At 41.0% G+C, this 15377-nt stretch overlaps 1 protein-coding gene across 2 annotated transcripts in view; it reads right to left on the minus strand.

Annotated features, from left to right (window-relative positions):
* The window catches only part of FRY (FRY microtubule binding protein), a gene marked incomplete at both ends in the record, with an annotated part of 256062 nt that overhangs the window by 59486 nt on the left and 181199 nt on the right, over nucleotides 1-15377 (minus strand). For both annotated transcript variants that reach the window (XM_079722071.1, XM_079722072.1), the window contains 5 exons: nucleotides 3103-3185; nucleotides 8282-8372; nucleotides 9334-9502; nucleotides 10880-11026; nucleotides 11476-11732. In XM_079722071.1, coding sequence (XP_079578197.1) covers nucleotides 3103-3185; nucleotides 8282-8372; nucleotides 9334-9502; nucleotides 10880-11026; nucleotides 11476-11732 — 747 coding nt within the window. The remainder of the gene's footprint in view (nucleotides 1-3102; nucleotides 3186-8281; nucleotides 8373-9333; nucleotides 9503-10879; nucleotides 11027-11475; nucleotides 11733-15377) is intronic.

Below are 15377 nucleotides of genomic sequence, written 5' to 3' on the forward strand. Positions count from 1 at the left end.
GAGGGGATGCCTTCCTAGGGCGAAAACTGAGGCTCCAAACCCAGACAGGGACTAGAACCAAGCACAGCCCACTTCTCCTGGGATGTGAGCTAAGGGAGTCTCCAGGGGTTAAGATCAGGAGTCACCTCAGAAAGTGACTCTTGACTCTAACACACAAGCAAATGAGCAACTAGAAACCTGTCACTCTGTGCCATGAAATGTGCTTGGCCACATTTTTAGCCCAGAAAAAATTTTAAGCAGGTATAATAGTCACCCAACTTAGTCCACTCGGTAAACTACCTACAGGATGCATCACTTTCAGCAAATCACCTTCTTGAATAACTGTCCAAGGTGAGTTAGTGGCAAAATGCACTTCTAAATAATTAGTTACTCTACAAAACTAGAAAGCGGAGCAAAAATGGGAGGACACTGAAGAATTAAAAAAAAAAAAAAAAAAAACTTGTGAGATTTCTGTTAGGAAAGGACATGCTATTTTTTGTTTCTGATGTTCTCAGATACATATCCAGTCAGCAAAAATGTGCTGCGAGGGATTAAGTTGACCTAAAACTGACTTTCTACAGTTGGGCCTAAACTGCTATGACTCAGCTGCTATCCAACTTAACTAGTTGTATCCTTACTGTGGGGTTACATACATTAGCATATGGCCTTGGAAAATAATCCAGATATGTTAAGTAGTTCTGGGGAAAAAAAAAAGCTTACATAACATTGGTAGAAAACTGCTTTATAGACCAGGTCTAAATCAGTTTGCTTGTCCATTTTACTCAAGGTGGTATGGTTTTTTAATAAAAAATACATTTAGGAGGTACACATCATCCTTATTTTTGGATAACCCACACCATGAAGCCCGGGGCCACGAGGTCTCTCCTGATCCCTTCTCACTATTCTTACCCTTGCTAATACCCTCAGGAATTCAGGGAGGAAATAACTGCCCTTAACATGTACCAGACGCCTGGCCATAAGGTTTTGGAATTGAGCCTGCTAACCTTTGCTTCTCTTGTGGCATACTCTGTATCCATCATTGGGTAGCTGGAACCAAACATGCATCTGGGAGGACCCAGTTACCAAAGTCCTGAGGGTATTCGTGCCTTATTAGACACACTGCTTCATCCAAGACAGCCAAAGTCAAGTTCTAGTACTTGAATGCCTGGGAAAGGATCTTAGCATATAGTTTATGTACTTTCTGTGATGAGGATCTGTTTGAGAAGCTTGATTCCATTTTTCTCTTTCAGTGAGTAATTTAAGATTTGAGCTCTCAGCGCCCAAATTACTTTTCTGTGAACTCCAATTTCCCTAGTTAATATTAGTAACCTTGTGAAAAATATTACTGACACCTGACTCAATTAACTTCAAGTTCTGTACCCAAAATTTCCCATTAAAATGTTGTTTATGCTGGTATGACAAATTTATAAACATTTCTGGGTAAAATAGAGGCCATAATGATAATGCTAGACTACTCTTTATGCCTTATCTGCATTCACAATAGTCTTTCTTTCCCTTTATAAATACTTCTATTACTTTTTCTTTTTGTCCCTAAAGTCAGTGATATGAATTTATATAATGACACAACTATTAGCTTATTTTGTTATGATTATCCCCTGAAATTCTCTACTTTAAAATACGTAAGAAATATGAAGTTTTAATACCAGAGGTCTCTGAAGATGTATTTTCAAAATGATTGCTACTTTGTTACGGCATTTTCTACCAAATTCTGGGTCGTATACCCAGAACAAAGGGATACACTTTGAAGGAGTCAACTGGCCAAAGTGCAACAATATTCCTAATGTAAAATCCACAGTCACAGAGTGCTTTGCTTTGTTATATCATGCCTGTCACATTCTGGGGGAGTCAGGATTTGACTGCCTAACTTTTCCATGATTCAGTTTTTCTGTCCTCAAATTCTGTGTTACCAAATATTGCATAGCAATGACTTTCCTTGAACCAACAGCTCCATTCCTCAGGTACTGCTCTCCTCATCTCTAAAATCTGGTCCTGTCTAGATCCAACGGTTTGGTGTCTGGATGGCAGAGTCCCTTGACGGGGCACAGAAAGGAGGGAAAATGCAAATAGCTTTTTTTCCCCCCCTAATTTCATACTGACCTTTCTAGAAAAAGGTTTTATAGGGACATAGTTAAAACTTAACCCAAGTATGGCAATATATATGGATTTTAGACATTCTTCCAATTGGTATTTTGAATGGCAGGGAATTGCCTATCTATATCTGCATTAAGAAGTAAAGTAAGGGCAACTGAAATGTGGTGTCATTAGAACTGCTAAGCTCTTACCCCACTCTGCACATTTCCCATAAGAAACAAAACAACTCAAAACAACCACTACAAAGGCCCAATGCACTGACTTACAAAACGAACCTAACTCATGAGATATCATATTACGATTTCCACCAAAATAGGCAAATAAGTTCGACCAGATAGTTTACCGATTTCCTTAGCATACCTAAATGTCACTGGGAGTGTTCTTTGGTTCCAGGATTTCTGTAACTTGTGAACAAGTAATACCCATCACCTTCTGAGTATCTACACAACCTGTCCAGGGCTTAAACAAAATTAACGAATGCATTGACCTTTTTGGTTTTTCCAACTTCCCAAGGTACAATGAAATTTCTGTGATAATTTTATCTCCCAGTCTGGCAAGGTTTTCACTTGGCCACTGAGACTGTGCCATTGAGATATTCAATGTGAAAACAAATCTATCCTGGGTGAGCTGACTCACAAAGCTTAAAGGTTAAATCCACTCCCAAGACAGGTCAAAAAACTGAATGGAAACCTTTGTTTTCTCATGAGACAATTTCTTACTAGCCTTTCCCCAACTGCATTACCAAGGAAACGGGCCAAGAATACAAAAATATGGTTTTAGGTAGTAGCTTGGAGTTTTAACAGTTTTGATTCATGCACTGCTTGGCTTCTTTTTACTTTTAAGAGGCTGACTTGCCCATCTACATAGTTGGATTAAATGGTTACTTAATACTTATGGGCCCCTTTTTAGTGATTAGAACAAGAATAATCAAAATACTCATTTTCTATTCTCCAACCCTTTGCCTTCCATCTGAACCCCCCCAGCCTGCCCCCCCAGTCTGATGGTACTTACTTTTATCCTCATCGTACGAGCCTCCAGAGCTATTGCTGTATCTCGACTCCAGACGGGTATGGGCTCTAATGACGTTACTGAACCTTCAAATACAAGAACAACCATCATGAGATACTGACATGCGTGTTTGTGCTGTGACACAAAAAAACATACTGTTTTTGGGCAGCTAGTTCTCATGATCCTTTTCCTAAAAGAATACTGTAAAAAGTGTACACCAAACATTCCTTTTGTCTTCAAGAGGGCCAGTGGTCACTCTTGCTCAGGAGCACAAGTTCAAACCTTGCAAAGAAACATTTTAAGACTAATATTTGAATTAAACTAGAAAATTATAACATTTGTTGGGAAATAAAATGGGCATGATACTGAATAACATGAATCCTTTATTCACATGGTAACCTGGCATATGGGAGGTGGTCAAGAAAGAATTGCTGAATGATTGAATAAGTGAAAGGAGATAGAATTGGAAATAGTTGGAAACAAAAATAATTTCATAACAAATTTTGGACTTAACCAGCTTTAAAGTTTTCCTTAAAGTGTTTTTAGGAAAAGGTACTAGTTGAGGTATGATATAACCAGAGGGACTCCTTCTGTCTGGTCTCTCTTGTGGCTTAAGAAGTATCAAAAAAAAAAAAAAAAAGAGAAAACAAGGTTGAAGTATAATAACTTCCCATACATTAACTCATTTAATCTCACTCACTCAACTTTGAGATAAGCATCATTTACTTTGCAAATGAGGAAACAGGCCGAGTGAGGCTAAGCAACTTGTCCAGTGTCAGGCCGAGGAAGGTGGCAGTACAGGGATGCTTTTATTGCCGTGTTGCCTCCAAGAAGGGGGGACATGTGATCTCAGGCTGAGCTCTCGCTCACTAGCTTGGTGACCCTGGGCAAGTCCTTTACCTCCTTGGGGACCCTGTTTCCACACCTGCCAAAAAGGAATAATAATAACACCTCACCATTTATTTCACCCAATCTTTTGTTGGGACTGCTGTGGGAATCAAAAGAAATGATGTGAGAATTTCCAAAGCTGCAAGTCGCCATCCAACTATAAGGTATTAATTACTATACCTTTACCTTGGATTTCTAGAATACCTTTTCAGGGCACCAAAGACTTACAAATCAATAGCATTTTTACCATCTAAAGAGCTACAAGGTCAGGCAAGGGTGTGGATGAGGGGAAGTGTGGGTGAAATGGTACCTCTATATTTACTTTACATAAAATGATACAAAGTGGGTTTTATCTACATTACTGACTGGGTGTTCCATCCGAACTGATAGCAGATCAACACTCTATTTCCCTCTGGAACACTAGAAAATACACGGCTATAGCTGTCCTCATCAATGTATGGAGAAAGAGTGATATTTCAGGAAAATGTACTGGACGTACCATTAAGATGCTACCTTGTCCCAGGGTGTAACCTCGGAACACTGCAACGATGATTTGGATTTTCTGAATATAGAAATGTACTGAGTATAAAGCCTTTGGTTTTATTCACTCTGTAGATATTTGCAGCAGCTTTTTATTTTTTGGTCCTGACAAGTCATCTTTCTCCCAGTAACTTTGTATTTCAAACATTCTCCATTCTGCTATCTTTTAGGCTATTAATTTGTGAATCCATGACACAGAAGATGGAGGACATCTGCTTAGTTTCATATAAATCAGGCCACGTAATTGTCTAAATCAGACTGGTACTTATGAAATTGGAAAAGTGACAAACCTATTACCTTCTGAAGAAGTTCTACAATCATATTTATGCTGATAAATGCAAAGATATAAACAGTATATGCAGAGACCAGACATCATTTAACAGGGAATAAAAACAGGGTGATGAAAGAATTCCACATCTGGAGATTTCCACAGGACAGAGAGCTTTGCAGCCTTCCTAGCTACTCAAGAATTGTGATATATGTCGGTTTTACAATCGTGCTCAGGAAGGCCAGGCAGGGAAGAATTATAGAATGGATGTCAATTCTTCTCTTTTCCTTTTGAGATAGATCTAAAGGATTGCTAGGAGGAGTTTATGAGGCCAAGATGAAGGGAAGGAGCAAGCCCCTTCCAAACTATTCTCTTTATTCTGGAGAAGGTTGAAACCACAGAGCAGGGAAGTGTACACTTGGCAAAAAGAAAAAGTAAAAAACTGATTCCCAAGAGTAAAATCTGCTGTGTTCATTTGCTTTCCTGGGTTGAAGAAAATAATTTTGGGTCTAGGTCCTAGAGGAATTTCAAGGACTAAGTAGACTGAACAGTCTTTTAATATAAAGGTACATGTCTTAGAAATGTATCATAAAAATAGCTCTGCTAAGAGAAAAACGAGAAGCACTAAGTGTTTCCCTAAATTTTCTCTTGCTGACTTTGCTCAAATTAATACTCACACAACTTTCTGTGGATTACTAATCTCTATCACTGTATCAACACAGATCACCAGAAACTTACATAGCTGAAGTTTATTGCTTTTAGCTCCTTATGAACAATCCTTTCATGGCTTTTATTAATGGTTGATGTATTAAAAATACTTAAACGGTTTGTTTCTGCATATTTTATGAACTGTTATTTTAATTAAAAATATGTGTTCACTTTATTGTTTAATTTTAAAAACTATATGATAAATACTTCTTAGAGCTTAGGAATACTTATTTAGTAGCTTCCAATGAATTGCTTTTGTTTGTTTATTTTTTGATGTACTGAAAGTTACAAAATTTGCTCTATTGTTCTTACTTTGACTATTGAGGAACTCAATGTTAGGTTAATATTAACTTTTAGTAGTTCTCTTTAGGACTTTTGACATAACTATCTTACTTTGTTTTTAGCTTGACTCATTCTTTTACCCTGGTTTTACTATAAGTTATCTAAATTTTATGTCAGTAGGTATGGTATTATTAAATATTTCTGAATTATATCTAAGAACCATTAACTAGTTGTAAAGAACATGGCACCAGGGCTGCCGCTTTGCACAACTCCATGGTGCCCCCTGGAGCCCAACAATGCTTTCTGGTGACTTGTACCCCCAGGAATTATGTCACACAGCAGCCAGGTCATCAGTATTTGTGACCAAGATTATCTCTGTAGGCTCTTTGTCTAGAAGGATTGTAAAGAACAGAGTAAATAACTGTCTTGTGTAATGGGGTTAGTAAGAGGGAGGGAGAAAGGCGGGCTGGAGGGTGTCTGGATAGCTTATCCACCTCTGGGGCTGTGATGTTTCTCCAATTTTCATTCACATACTGAATAAACATTTAAAAAAATTATTACTATGTGCAGCACAGTAGGGTCATCACTGAGGATAGACATATGTATAAGAGCTACATAATCTGTTTTCTAAGAATGAAAATCTAGTGGTCGAGACACAAGTATGCTTACAAGGATCTATAAATCAACATGACAGGGAGGAAGGTGGTAAGTAGATGGCAGAGAAAAAGGATACTTTAGGCTGACGGCACAGTCTACCTTCAAAGAAAAGACAGACTATATTAGAGAAATAGCATAGGTGGAATATAGGGTCAATGGAATAATAGTATCCTTTGTGAGAGAACATTCATATAGGTATGATCATATAGATAAATATGACCAATTAATCTACCTACAGGTAGATAAACAGATATAGTCAGTATGAAATAATAGATGTGTACAAATGTGTAAAAATGTGGGTAGCATCAGGCTTTGTAATGACCAACAGAGATGTGGTGACAGAGCAGGAAAGCAAGAGATAAACAAGAAAGCCTAGTACAGGTATTCTCTGACTTCTTCATTTTAAAGGCTACCACTAAAAATTTAGGCAGGACACTCAGAACTCTGGTCCTAAAGGGGCCTTTGTAATGAGATGTTAATGTATGGAAATGTATCACCTTTCTACCCTTAATACAATTAAGATGAAAAATTCAGACTACACATTAAATGATAAGAATGTTACACTCCCACCAGAAAGTAGAAATATCTTTAGAGAAATATGTGATTTTTTTTTTTTTTTTTTTTTTTTACCATGAGGGAGTTTTCCAAAGAAGGTACTGGCAAATATAGATGAAAAAATAACACGTTAATTAATAATCTTGTACTGCCATTGATGCATAGAGTATGAAAATTATCCATTTCTGAGAAGGGCCTTTATTAGAGAACTGTAAAGGAAAAGGTCTATAATTCATGACCTACTGAGTTAGAGCTTTTGATCTGAAGGCAAGCTCACAGGATGAGCATCTGCCTAAAGTCAGTGCAGCCAGCCAGTGATAAACATGTTGAGGAATTTGATAAATGCCTAAATTAGAGAATGAACTTTCAGAACTCCAGCCCCATGTCAGATAATCTTCCACCTGTAGCCCCTGATGTATTCTCGCGTACAGGATGAAATCCTGAGGATGGTCATGAAGCATCTAGGGGCTTTTTAGGCTAAATGAATTACTTTCATTATTTGATCCACTAAATTTTCTCCAGTATGAACTTGTGAATATCTCATCCTTGTTATTAATTTCTTAAGTGAAAGGGCTCCCCATTACTTTTCACTAGAAAATATTCAACCTAAGGAGTTTTCAACACCATGAGAATCATTCTAATTTTAATTTTCAAATTTGAGTCCTGTTATCTCTTTTGGTTTGTCTCTCTGCTCTGCACAACCAACTGCAGGAAACAGTGATCCAGATTTTGCTTATTTATGGGTAGTTCCCAGACAACGTGAAGGCAGAAATACGAACAAGAGAAATAGTACCATTAAAGCGCTAATAGGCAGGGGATTGAGACTTCTTTTAGACAGTGTTCTTGGTTAACCCAGATGTGACAGAGTAAAGGTAAAAGAAGAATCATGATGTTTCATAGAATTCACCTCAAGATAACTACTCTGTCTCTAAGAAATTATTCAAGACCCAGATTTGAACATTTCACGTGGAAATTCCCTCTAACTCCAGATGGTCTGTGCCCACTAGCAGAACAACTTGTGGTTTTTATTAAGCCCTGGGGTAAGCAGGCTTCAGCCACCAGAACAACATCTCTCTTAATCTTTCTCTCCTCTGGCTTTGCTCAGCAGGAAATTGTTATCTTTAGGGATACACAGAGCGGAGTCTGAAAGTCAATCTGTGTTTCTAAAAAACAAAGAAGGATGTGTGTGTGTGAAATTTATGAAGCCCCACAAATTTTGCTAATGCTTTGTATAGACAACTGCTGAAAGTTAAGCTGGATGTTAAACCAAATTTGTGCACCAACCTCTCATCAGATTCTTTCAATATCTTGTTCTCCTCAGCGTCTGGGAAGCCGTCCTGGCCAGCAACCACTGTATTGCTGCTGGAGGTGGTTCCTGTAGATGGGATTAAAGAACCACACTTAGAAAGAAATGCCTGCGATGGGGTCAAGCTCAAGTCTCCAGTAATTCCAGGAAAGGATTTCCTGTAAAATCTGTTTGTGAGATTCCTTACATCTTCTGCATAATCTCAGACATTCTAAACAACCTTCCAAGCCTACCCCACTGAAATGGAGAATCCCAGACATCTGTTATGGTCAAACCAAATTCCTCAACTCTCTTATAAAGGGAGGCTACAACATTCTTGAAACCCTTTCTTCCTGGCTGCTTAGGTAACAAGCTTATTTATAGTGGCCAGCCCTGCTGTTAGCTGCTTTAGCATTTCTGGGTCCAGGAGTTATTAAATGAATGTTAGTGAAGCATTTCCAAGTTCCTAGAGCTTCTGATCCCTAGGCCACTGCTTCTTTGCAAGAACACTGCTCTGGCAGCAGGATGTGGAGCACATAGAGGGCATAAGAGACCAGAGGAGGAGAGAGGTTTGAAGGTAGTTACAGTGTTAGGTGAACTGAAAGGAAGATAGCATCAAGGAATTTGAGGAGGGTGGTACATATTTCATAAAATGATGCTGAGAGACCAATTTATCGAAAGTGATAACACTGGTCAGGGGACATTTTAGTAAACCCTGCGAGAATATTAGCCAAGAGAATTCTATCAATACAAGAAGGAAGGTCCAGAAATGAGATACCTAAATGACTAGTGTCCACTCTAAGCTCAGCCTAAAGCAAAAAGCTCTGTGCATATGAGTCCCTGCCTCCTGACTATTGGTTATCCTTAAAAATCATTTCATTAATCAGACAAGGCCCTGAGAGTCTCAGCTATCCTTAAGCCATCTTTTAAATGAGTGTATATGTAGGTATAAGAGAAAGTAACAAACACATACTCATATCCTTTCAATGCTCTACATAAAGTAAATCCAGAGCTCCACGACAAGGTGTCTACCCAGCCACCTGTCCCCTACCGGAGGCAGCTGCCGAGGCCTTGCTGCTGGCCGCAAAGCGGTAGAAAGGCGGGTTGTCACAGTGCTGGACAATGGGGTTCACCGGCTCCGTCTGCTGTAGCTCAAACAGAAGCTCCTCCATGGTTTGAATGGTGTTATTACGGCACAAGTATATGGCCACCTTTTTAATCTGAGACGAGAAACAGAACACAAGGGATATTTTCCAGAGCGCGCCTGCAAGAATGTTAGGCTGTCGACAGCGGAGATGGTAACCCATTCATTTTGTTGACCACGTCATCCCCCAAGGAGCGCACACCCTGATGGCTCCTCCTCCTTCTCTCCCAGGAGGAGTCAAGTGTCTGGGTTAAAATGCACCTCTTTTCACATGCACAGTGTGTGGTTAAAGGTCTTACCTTCCCCAATGGCTGAGTTTACGAAAGTTACTTTGGGGATAACTTGTGGGCTAAACATGATTCTATCTAAACTAAAAACTTGCCACGTAAGGTCTTATCTTTTTTTTTTTTTTTTTTTTTTGCGGTACGTGGGCCTCTCACTGTTGTGACCTCTCCCGTTGCGGAGCACAGGCTCCGGACGCGCAGGCTCGGCGGCCATGGCTCACGGGCCCAGCCACTCTGCGGCATGTGGGATCTTCCTGGACCAGGGCACGAACCCGTGTCCCCTGCATCGGCAGGCGGACTCTCAACCACTGTGCCACCAGGGAAGCCCAGGTCTTTTCTTGAGAAAGTATTTTATTTATACAGAACCATGGGGGAAAAACTGCTAGCTGTTTCTGTTAAAAAAAAAAAAAAAAAACCCAACAACTCAGTCTCCTGCTACCCAAGAAACAAACGAGTCTGAGCTGTTTGCATAGTTTTAAGTTGTAAAAGTAACCCTGGACTAAAGCTCTGCATCACCATAGCCCCCAAACCTGAGGCATGGAAGCTGTAATGTGGCTGATGTGGCCCAGAACAGCAGGCAGGCACAAAATCTCTCAGAAGAGCAACCAGCACACAGATGCCAACTGAGTCAGGGTTTTAAACATGTAGTGGTTTTGTGGGTCACCTCACCTTTAAATACAAACACTAAGTGGTAGGAATCTCAGTAGGATTTCCCTTTGTTTCTTTCTCTCTCTTACCACCTGCATTTGAAGAGACAAACTGGGATATTCTGCATTTTTATTGTTTTAAGAGCATCAGGATGTAAACATGAAACACTTTATTAGTAAAAATATCATGTGTCACCTAGTTTCTCTTACGTAACGGGTGGGTCTAATGATTCTAGAAGACAGATTTAGGTAATTGTTAGAAAAATGTCTACGCCTAAATTCATAGGTTTCCATGTCCAAAGTCTTAGAGGATGACAGAGGTGTCACTAGGACACTAGTCCGCATCTCAGAGGGGCAGAAGGGAACTTTTATATAATATCTAGAAAGCTCACAGGAGATTAGCGTGACTGATGAAATCTGACATCTCTATTCTACTTGGAGCAAAGAGCACATTCCGACTTGCAAACCGCTGCTGGAAGCACTGAGAGAATAATGACCGCTCAGCGTCAGAGGGGCACTCACGTAGGGCAGGAGCAGCGTGTCACTGCTGACCCCGCACAGGCTGATCAGGAACTGCAAGGTGATCCTCAGGTTGTTGCTCCATTTCTCGTTGTTGGCTAAAGCATTCCAGGCATTTTCCATTTCTTGTCCAGGAACTTCATCTCCATACTGTAACCAACAAATTGAAAACCGGCTCGGGAGACACATAGAAAAAACGTGAGGATGCAAAATGTCCGATTAAAAGTCATTTTAAGGGTCACGGTCATCTCAAAATCATAAGAAGGGGGAAAATGGCCATTCATCAGAAAGATGCCTCTTTTTAGGAATTTATAATGCGCAATATTTATTCATATGATTTTTCAAATGTTAGGATGATGATGATGATTAGGATCACGATTAAAATTGTGGTAAAATAAACATGAAGTTTCCCATCTTAACCATTTTTACGTGTACAGTTCAGTGGCATGAAGCACATTCACACTGTTGTGAAACCGTCACCACCAACCACACCCTATTTTTGTGACTTTTAATGGTAGATGACACTTCCCCCCAGATATAATCCCGGGTTTCCTGGGATGTGGGAGCACAGGAGGGAGGCATGATTCCTTGGAGTTTACCTTGGCTGTCATGTACATGAGGTTATTTAGCACCAGGGACGTAGCTTCCGGGGAGCCCCAGCCATTGCCTTTCAGCCCCCGAGAAGCCGTCCCCTCTCCTTCCCGGTCCTTGATGTCGTCCTCTGGGCTGCTGGGACTCGACCCTGGGAGGAGCAGCCTGCTATCCACCAGCTCGATGTTGTGCAGCCAGGGCAGCAGGTAGGTGAGCATGATCTGACGCCCGTTCGGGTGCGTCGTGGGAAACCGCTGGCTGACCTCTAGAGGGAAGAGCAGTGACCGAGAGCCATGTCATCTCATTGAACTAAACGGCAAGATGAACAGCAACTGACAGATCCGACAGAGCCCTCCGTTTACAAAGCGTTTTCATATACAGCAGCTCCCCAAGGCCATACAATCTTACAGCTGAGGCTTGTCCTCAAGCCCCTCACTTCTCAGCAGGTGCTCCGTGGAGGAAAGTGAGAGCCCGGCAGGGAGAGCACAGGCTTGGTGGGATGGGATGGAAGACCTCCTGGATTCACATCCACTGCTAGTGGGAGAGGTACGTTAGGGTGGACAAAACAGGGGACTTGGAATCAAAAGGACATGTGACCAGATCCCAGTTCCTCCACCTATTAGCTGCATGAGACTCTGGGATAGTTATTTAACCTCTCTGTTCCTCAGTTTCCTCATCTGTAAAATGGGGCCCAGCAGGTCCTGCCTTGGGCAATTATGAGGATGAAAAGACACCATCATAATGTGTATAATATACTCAGCACAGCACCTGTCATCCAGCGGGCTCTTAATAAACAGCAGTTACGATTATTATAACAATGACTTACCTTTCAACTATGCCTATATTTTACAAAGTGCCTTGTATGAACCATTAGCTGTTAAAAAGTGAAATGCAAACTTCCAGGAAGAACAAACCCAGTGTGTGGACTCATGTCCGTGGTGTCTACTTGTAAACTGCCAACTATGTGGCAAGCGTGCTTTCAATGCCACGCTTTGTTTTATGAAATAAGGAGTCAAAAGGGTAAAACTATATGACCAGCCCAGTCATCTCACCATTACTTCCTCTGATAGCATTTTTACATTGTTTCACTGCCAGCAGCATTTAATTTTACAATCTGAATAAGCTTTCTATAGAAATAAAAGCACAGCTTTATGTATATGCTGCAAGTTCTAAGTCATCTCCTATTTCTAATATTTATGGAAGAAACTGTTTTATCCTAAGGGAAATTAGAAAGCTTGGCCTGATGCATTTGCTATCATCCAGCGAGGCATGTAATCTCATTTAGACAGCTCATGCCTGCTACACAATAGAACAACATGGATGCCAGGAATTATACCGAGATAATCCACCGCATCCCTGAAACAGTAGCTTTAATTGATTTGGCCCTTTTCCTGAAATTAAAATGACAATTTTTTATTTTGAAGAATAAGAATATACTTAATGCTGTGCACAATAATGTTATGCTGTTATATTTCACACAGGTCAAAATTTCAAAATTTACTTAATTTCTAAACTTACATGAATGTGATGACTGATATCATGGATTTTTATGACACAAAAAATTTATTGGAACTTTGAAGAGAAATAAACCTTTCCAATCAGAGGGACAACTGCTTTAAGAATACCTGTCGTCTTTCAACAGCGGTATAAAAATCTACGTAGCAATAATCACCTTCTATCATATTACTCATCTGTGTAAAATAAGTTTATATTTATAGCTTTATATTTATAAAATTTACAAATAATTTGCTTATTTATGTTTATTTTATCTTGTCTGTCAGACATAAGGTCCAAGGGGGTGGGGATGTCTGTCTGTGGTATCCCAGGCACCTAGATCAGGGCCTGGATTTTTAGAGATGTTTTAAAGGGAAAAGAGAAAAAAAAAAAATGCCACAGCACACAAACAACCCCTCATTCACCTCTTTAGAAACAAATTAAATAAACTGTGAGACAACGTCAGTGGGATCCCATATACATTTGCTGGCTTTTGGGAGAGACCTGAACAACTGGCCTGGCTACGTACAAGGAATTAAGTCATCTGAAATTACAGGCAGTAAAAATCTCACCACAGGGTTTTTTTTTTTTTTGCGGTACACGGGCCTCTCACTGTTGTGGCCTCTCCCGTTGCGGAGCACAGGCTCCGGATGCGCAGGCTCAGCGGCCATGGCTCACAGGCCCTGCCGCTCCGCGGCATGTGGGATCTTCCCAGACCGGGGCACGAACCCGTGTCCCCTGCATCGGCAGGCGGACTCTCAAGCACTGCGCCACCAGGGAAGCCCTCACCACAGGGTTTTTAATGGTAAAGGCAGTATAAACAAAAGCGAGGAATCTATTAAAAACTCCTTATTTTTCCATGTTATTTTTAACAACTTATTCCTCGTAAATCAAAATGGCCAAAAGGTCAGTTCTTGACAGAAATTTAGCTTGAACTTGCAACTCATTACATGAGCTTCTTTTCTTATTAAATTTGCTGGACTGTTTATCTTCTCTCTCCCAAATTGTCAGTCTCTCCCTCTTTACAGGCTTCTCCCTCTCAGCCAAGAAACAAGCTCGAGTCTCGCTCATCCTCTGACTCTGCATCCTACTATAGCCCCATCCTCTCTTTTTTTTTGCTTCTTTTTAGCCAAGCCCCTGAGATCTGGCTTCTGCTGCTACTTCTCCATGGAAACTACTGACAGTTAGCGATGAACTGTGAAATCCACAGGGTAATCTTTAGACCTTATCTCCTGGGAGCCATAGGACTGTGGACTGCTCCACTCCGTCTTCCTAGGTCCTGTCTTCTCTAGGTTTCCATGAAACACACCTTCTAGGTGCTCTCCTTCTATAAACATGCCTCTCGTCCCTCTCTGCTCCCTCGCCCTTCCTTGGCCTGGTCCTTAAAAGTTGGGGGTCCAGGTTCTTTCTTTCACTCTGTACGCTCTCCATTCAGGACCTCATTCATTCCCATGGTTCTGACCGCTCTGGTCTTCCATGAGTCTCTACCGCTGGCCTTCCCTTGACCCTGGTCTGTCTATACTCAGGATGTCCAACAGATGCCTTCACTCAATAACCCAAACCGAGCTCATGATCTCTGCCTTGGCCTGACCCTCCTCTTCTCCCCGAATCGGCTCTCCAGGTGGGGTTACCACCACCCATTTCCCAGATATGGCACTAGGCACTCCCTTCTGTGCACTCTGCCCAGTAGCTCTTGACTCTGGTCTCTCCCCTCTGCTCTCACGGGGCTGTCTGAGCTCAGGTCCTCTTCATTTCCTCCGTGGACTACTGTCATCATTTCTCAACTGGTCTCTTCTCTCTAGATTGGATGTTCTCTAATCCATTCACCACACTGCAGTCAGTCTTTCTAAAATGCACTCTGATCTCGTCCCCTCTCTTCTTGTTTGAAACGGATGAGTGGCTTTCAAAACCCAAGCAGCTTGCTTGGATGCCCTTCCTGTTCACAGGCTTCTGAGGGGTTTCAAGGAGCACGTATGTGGTCACTGGCCTACAAACTCCTTAGGGTACAATACAAGGCCTTCCAAGATGGACTTCTGCCTCTCTGCCTGTCTGTGACCATCTCAAACTTTCCCCCTTCCCTGCATGTTGTAGTAGCCAAACTGACTACTATATAATCTCTCAAATGCATCATTGTATTTTATACCTCTAAGCCAATGCATATGATATTTCCTTGGCCAGTAATGCCTGTCTGCTTGCCAACTGCAATGTCAACTATTTATCTGCTTTGCAAATTTCTACTCTTCTTTCAAATTACAGCTCAGACATCAACTTCTCTGGGAAGTCTTTTCTGATATTCCTGGCCCAGTAACTGATTACTCCCTGATCCTCCATCTCATACAGAGAATGTGCTTTTTAAAAATTGTACTTGCTACACTCCCTGATCTTCCATCTCATACACAGAATGTGCTTTTTAAAC

This window comes from Hyperoodon ampullatus (genome assembly GCF_949752795.1).
Source record: "Hyperoodon ampullatus genome assembly, chromosome: 16".
NCBI lineage: Eukaryota > Metazoa > Chordata > Mammalia > Artiodactyla > Ziphiidae > Hyperoodon > Hyperoodon ampullatus.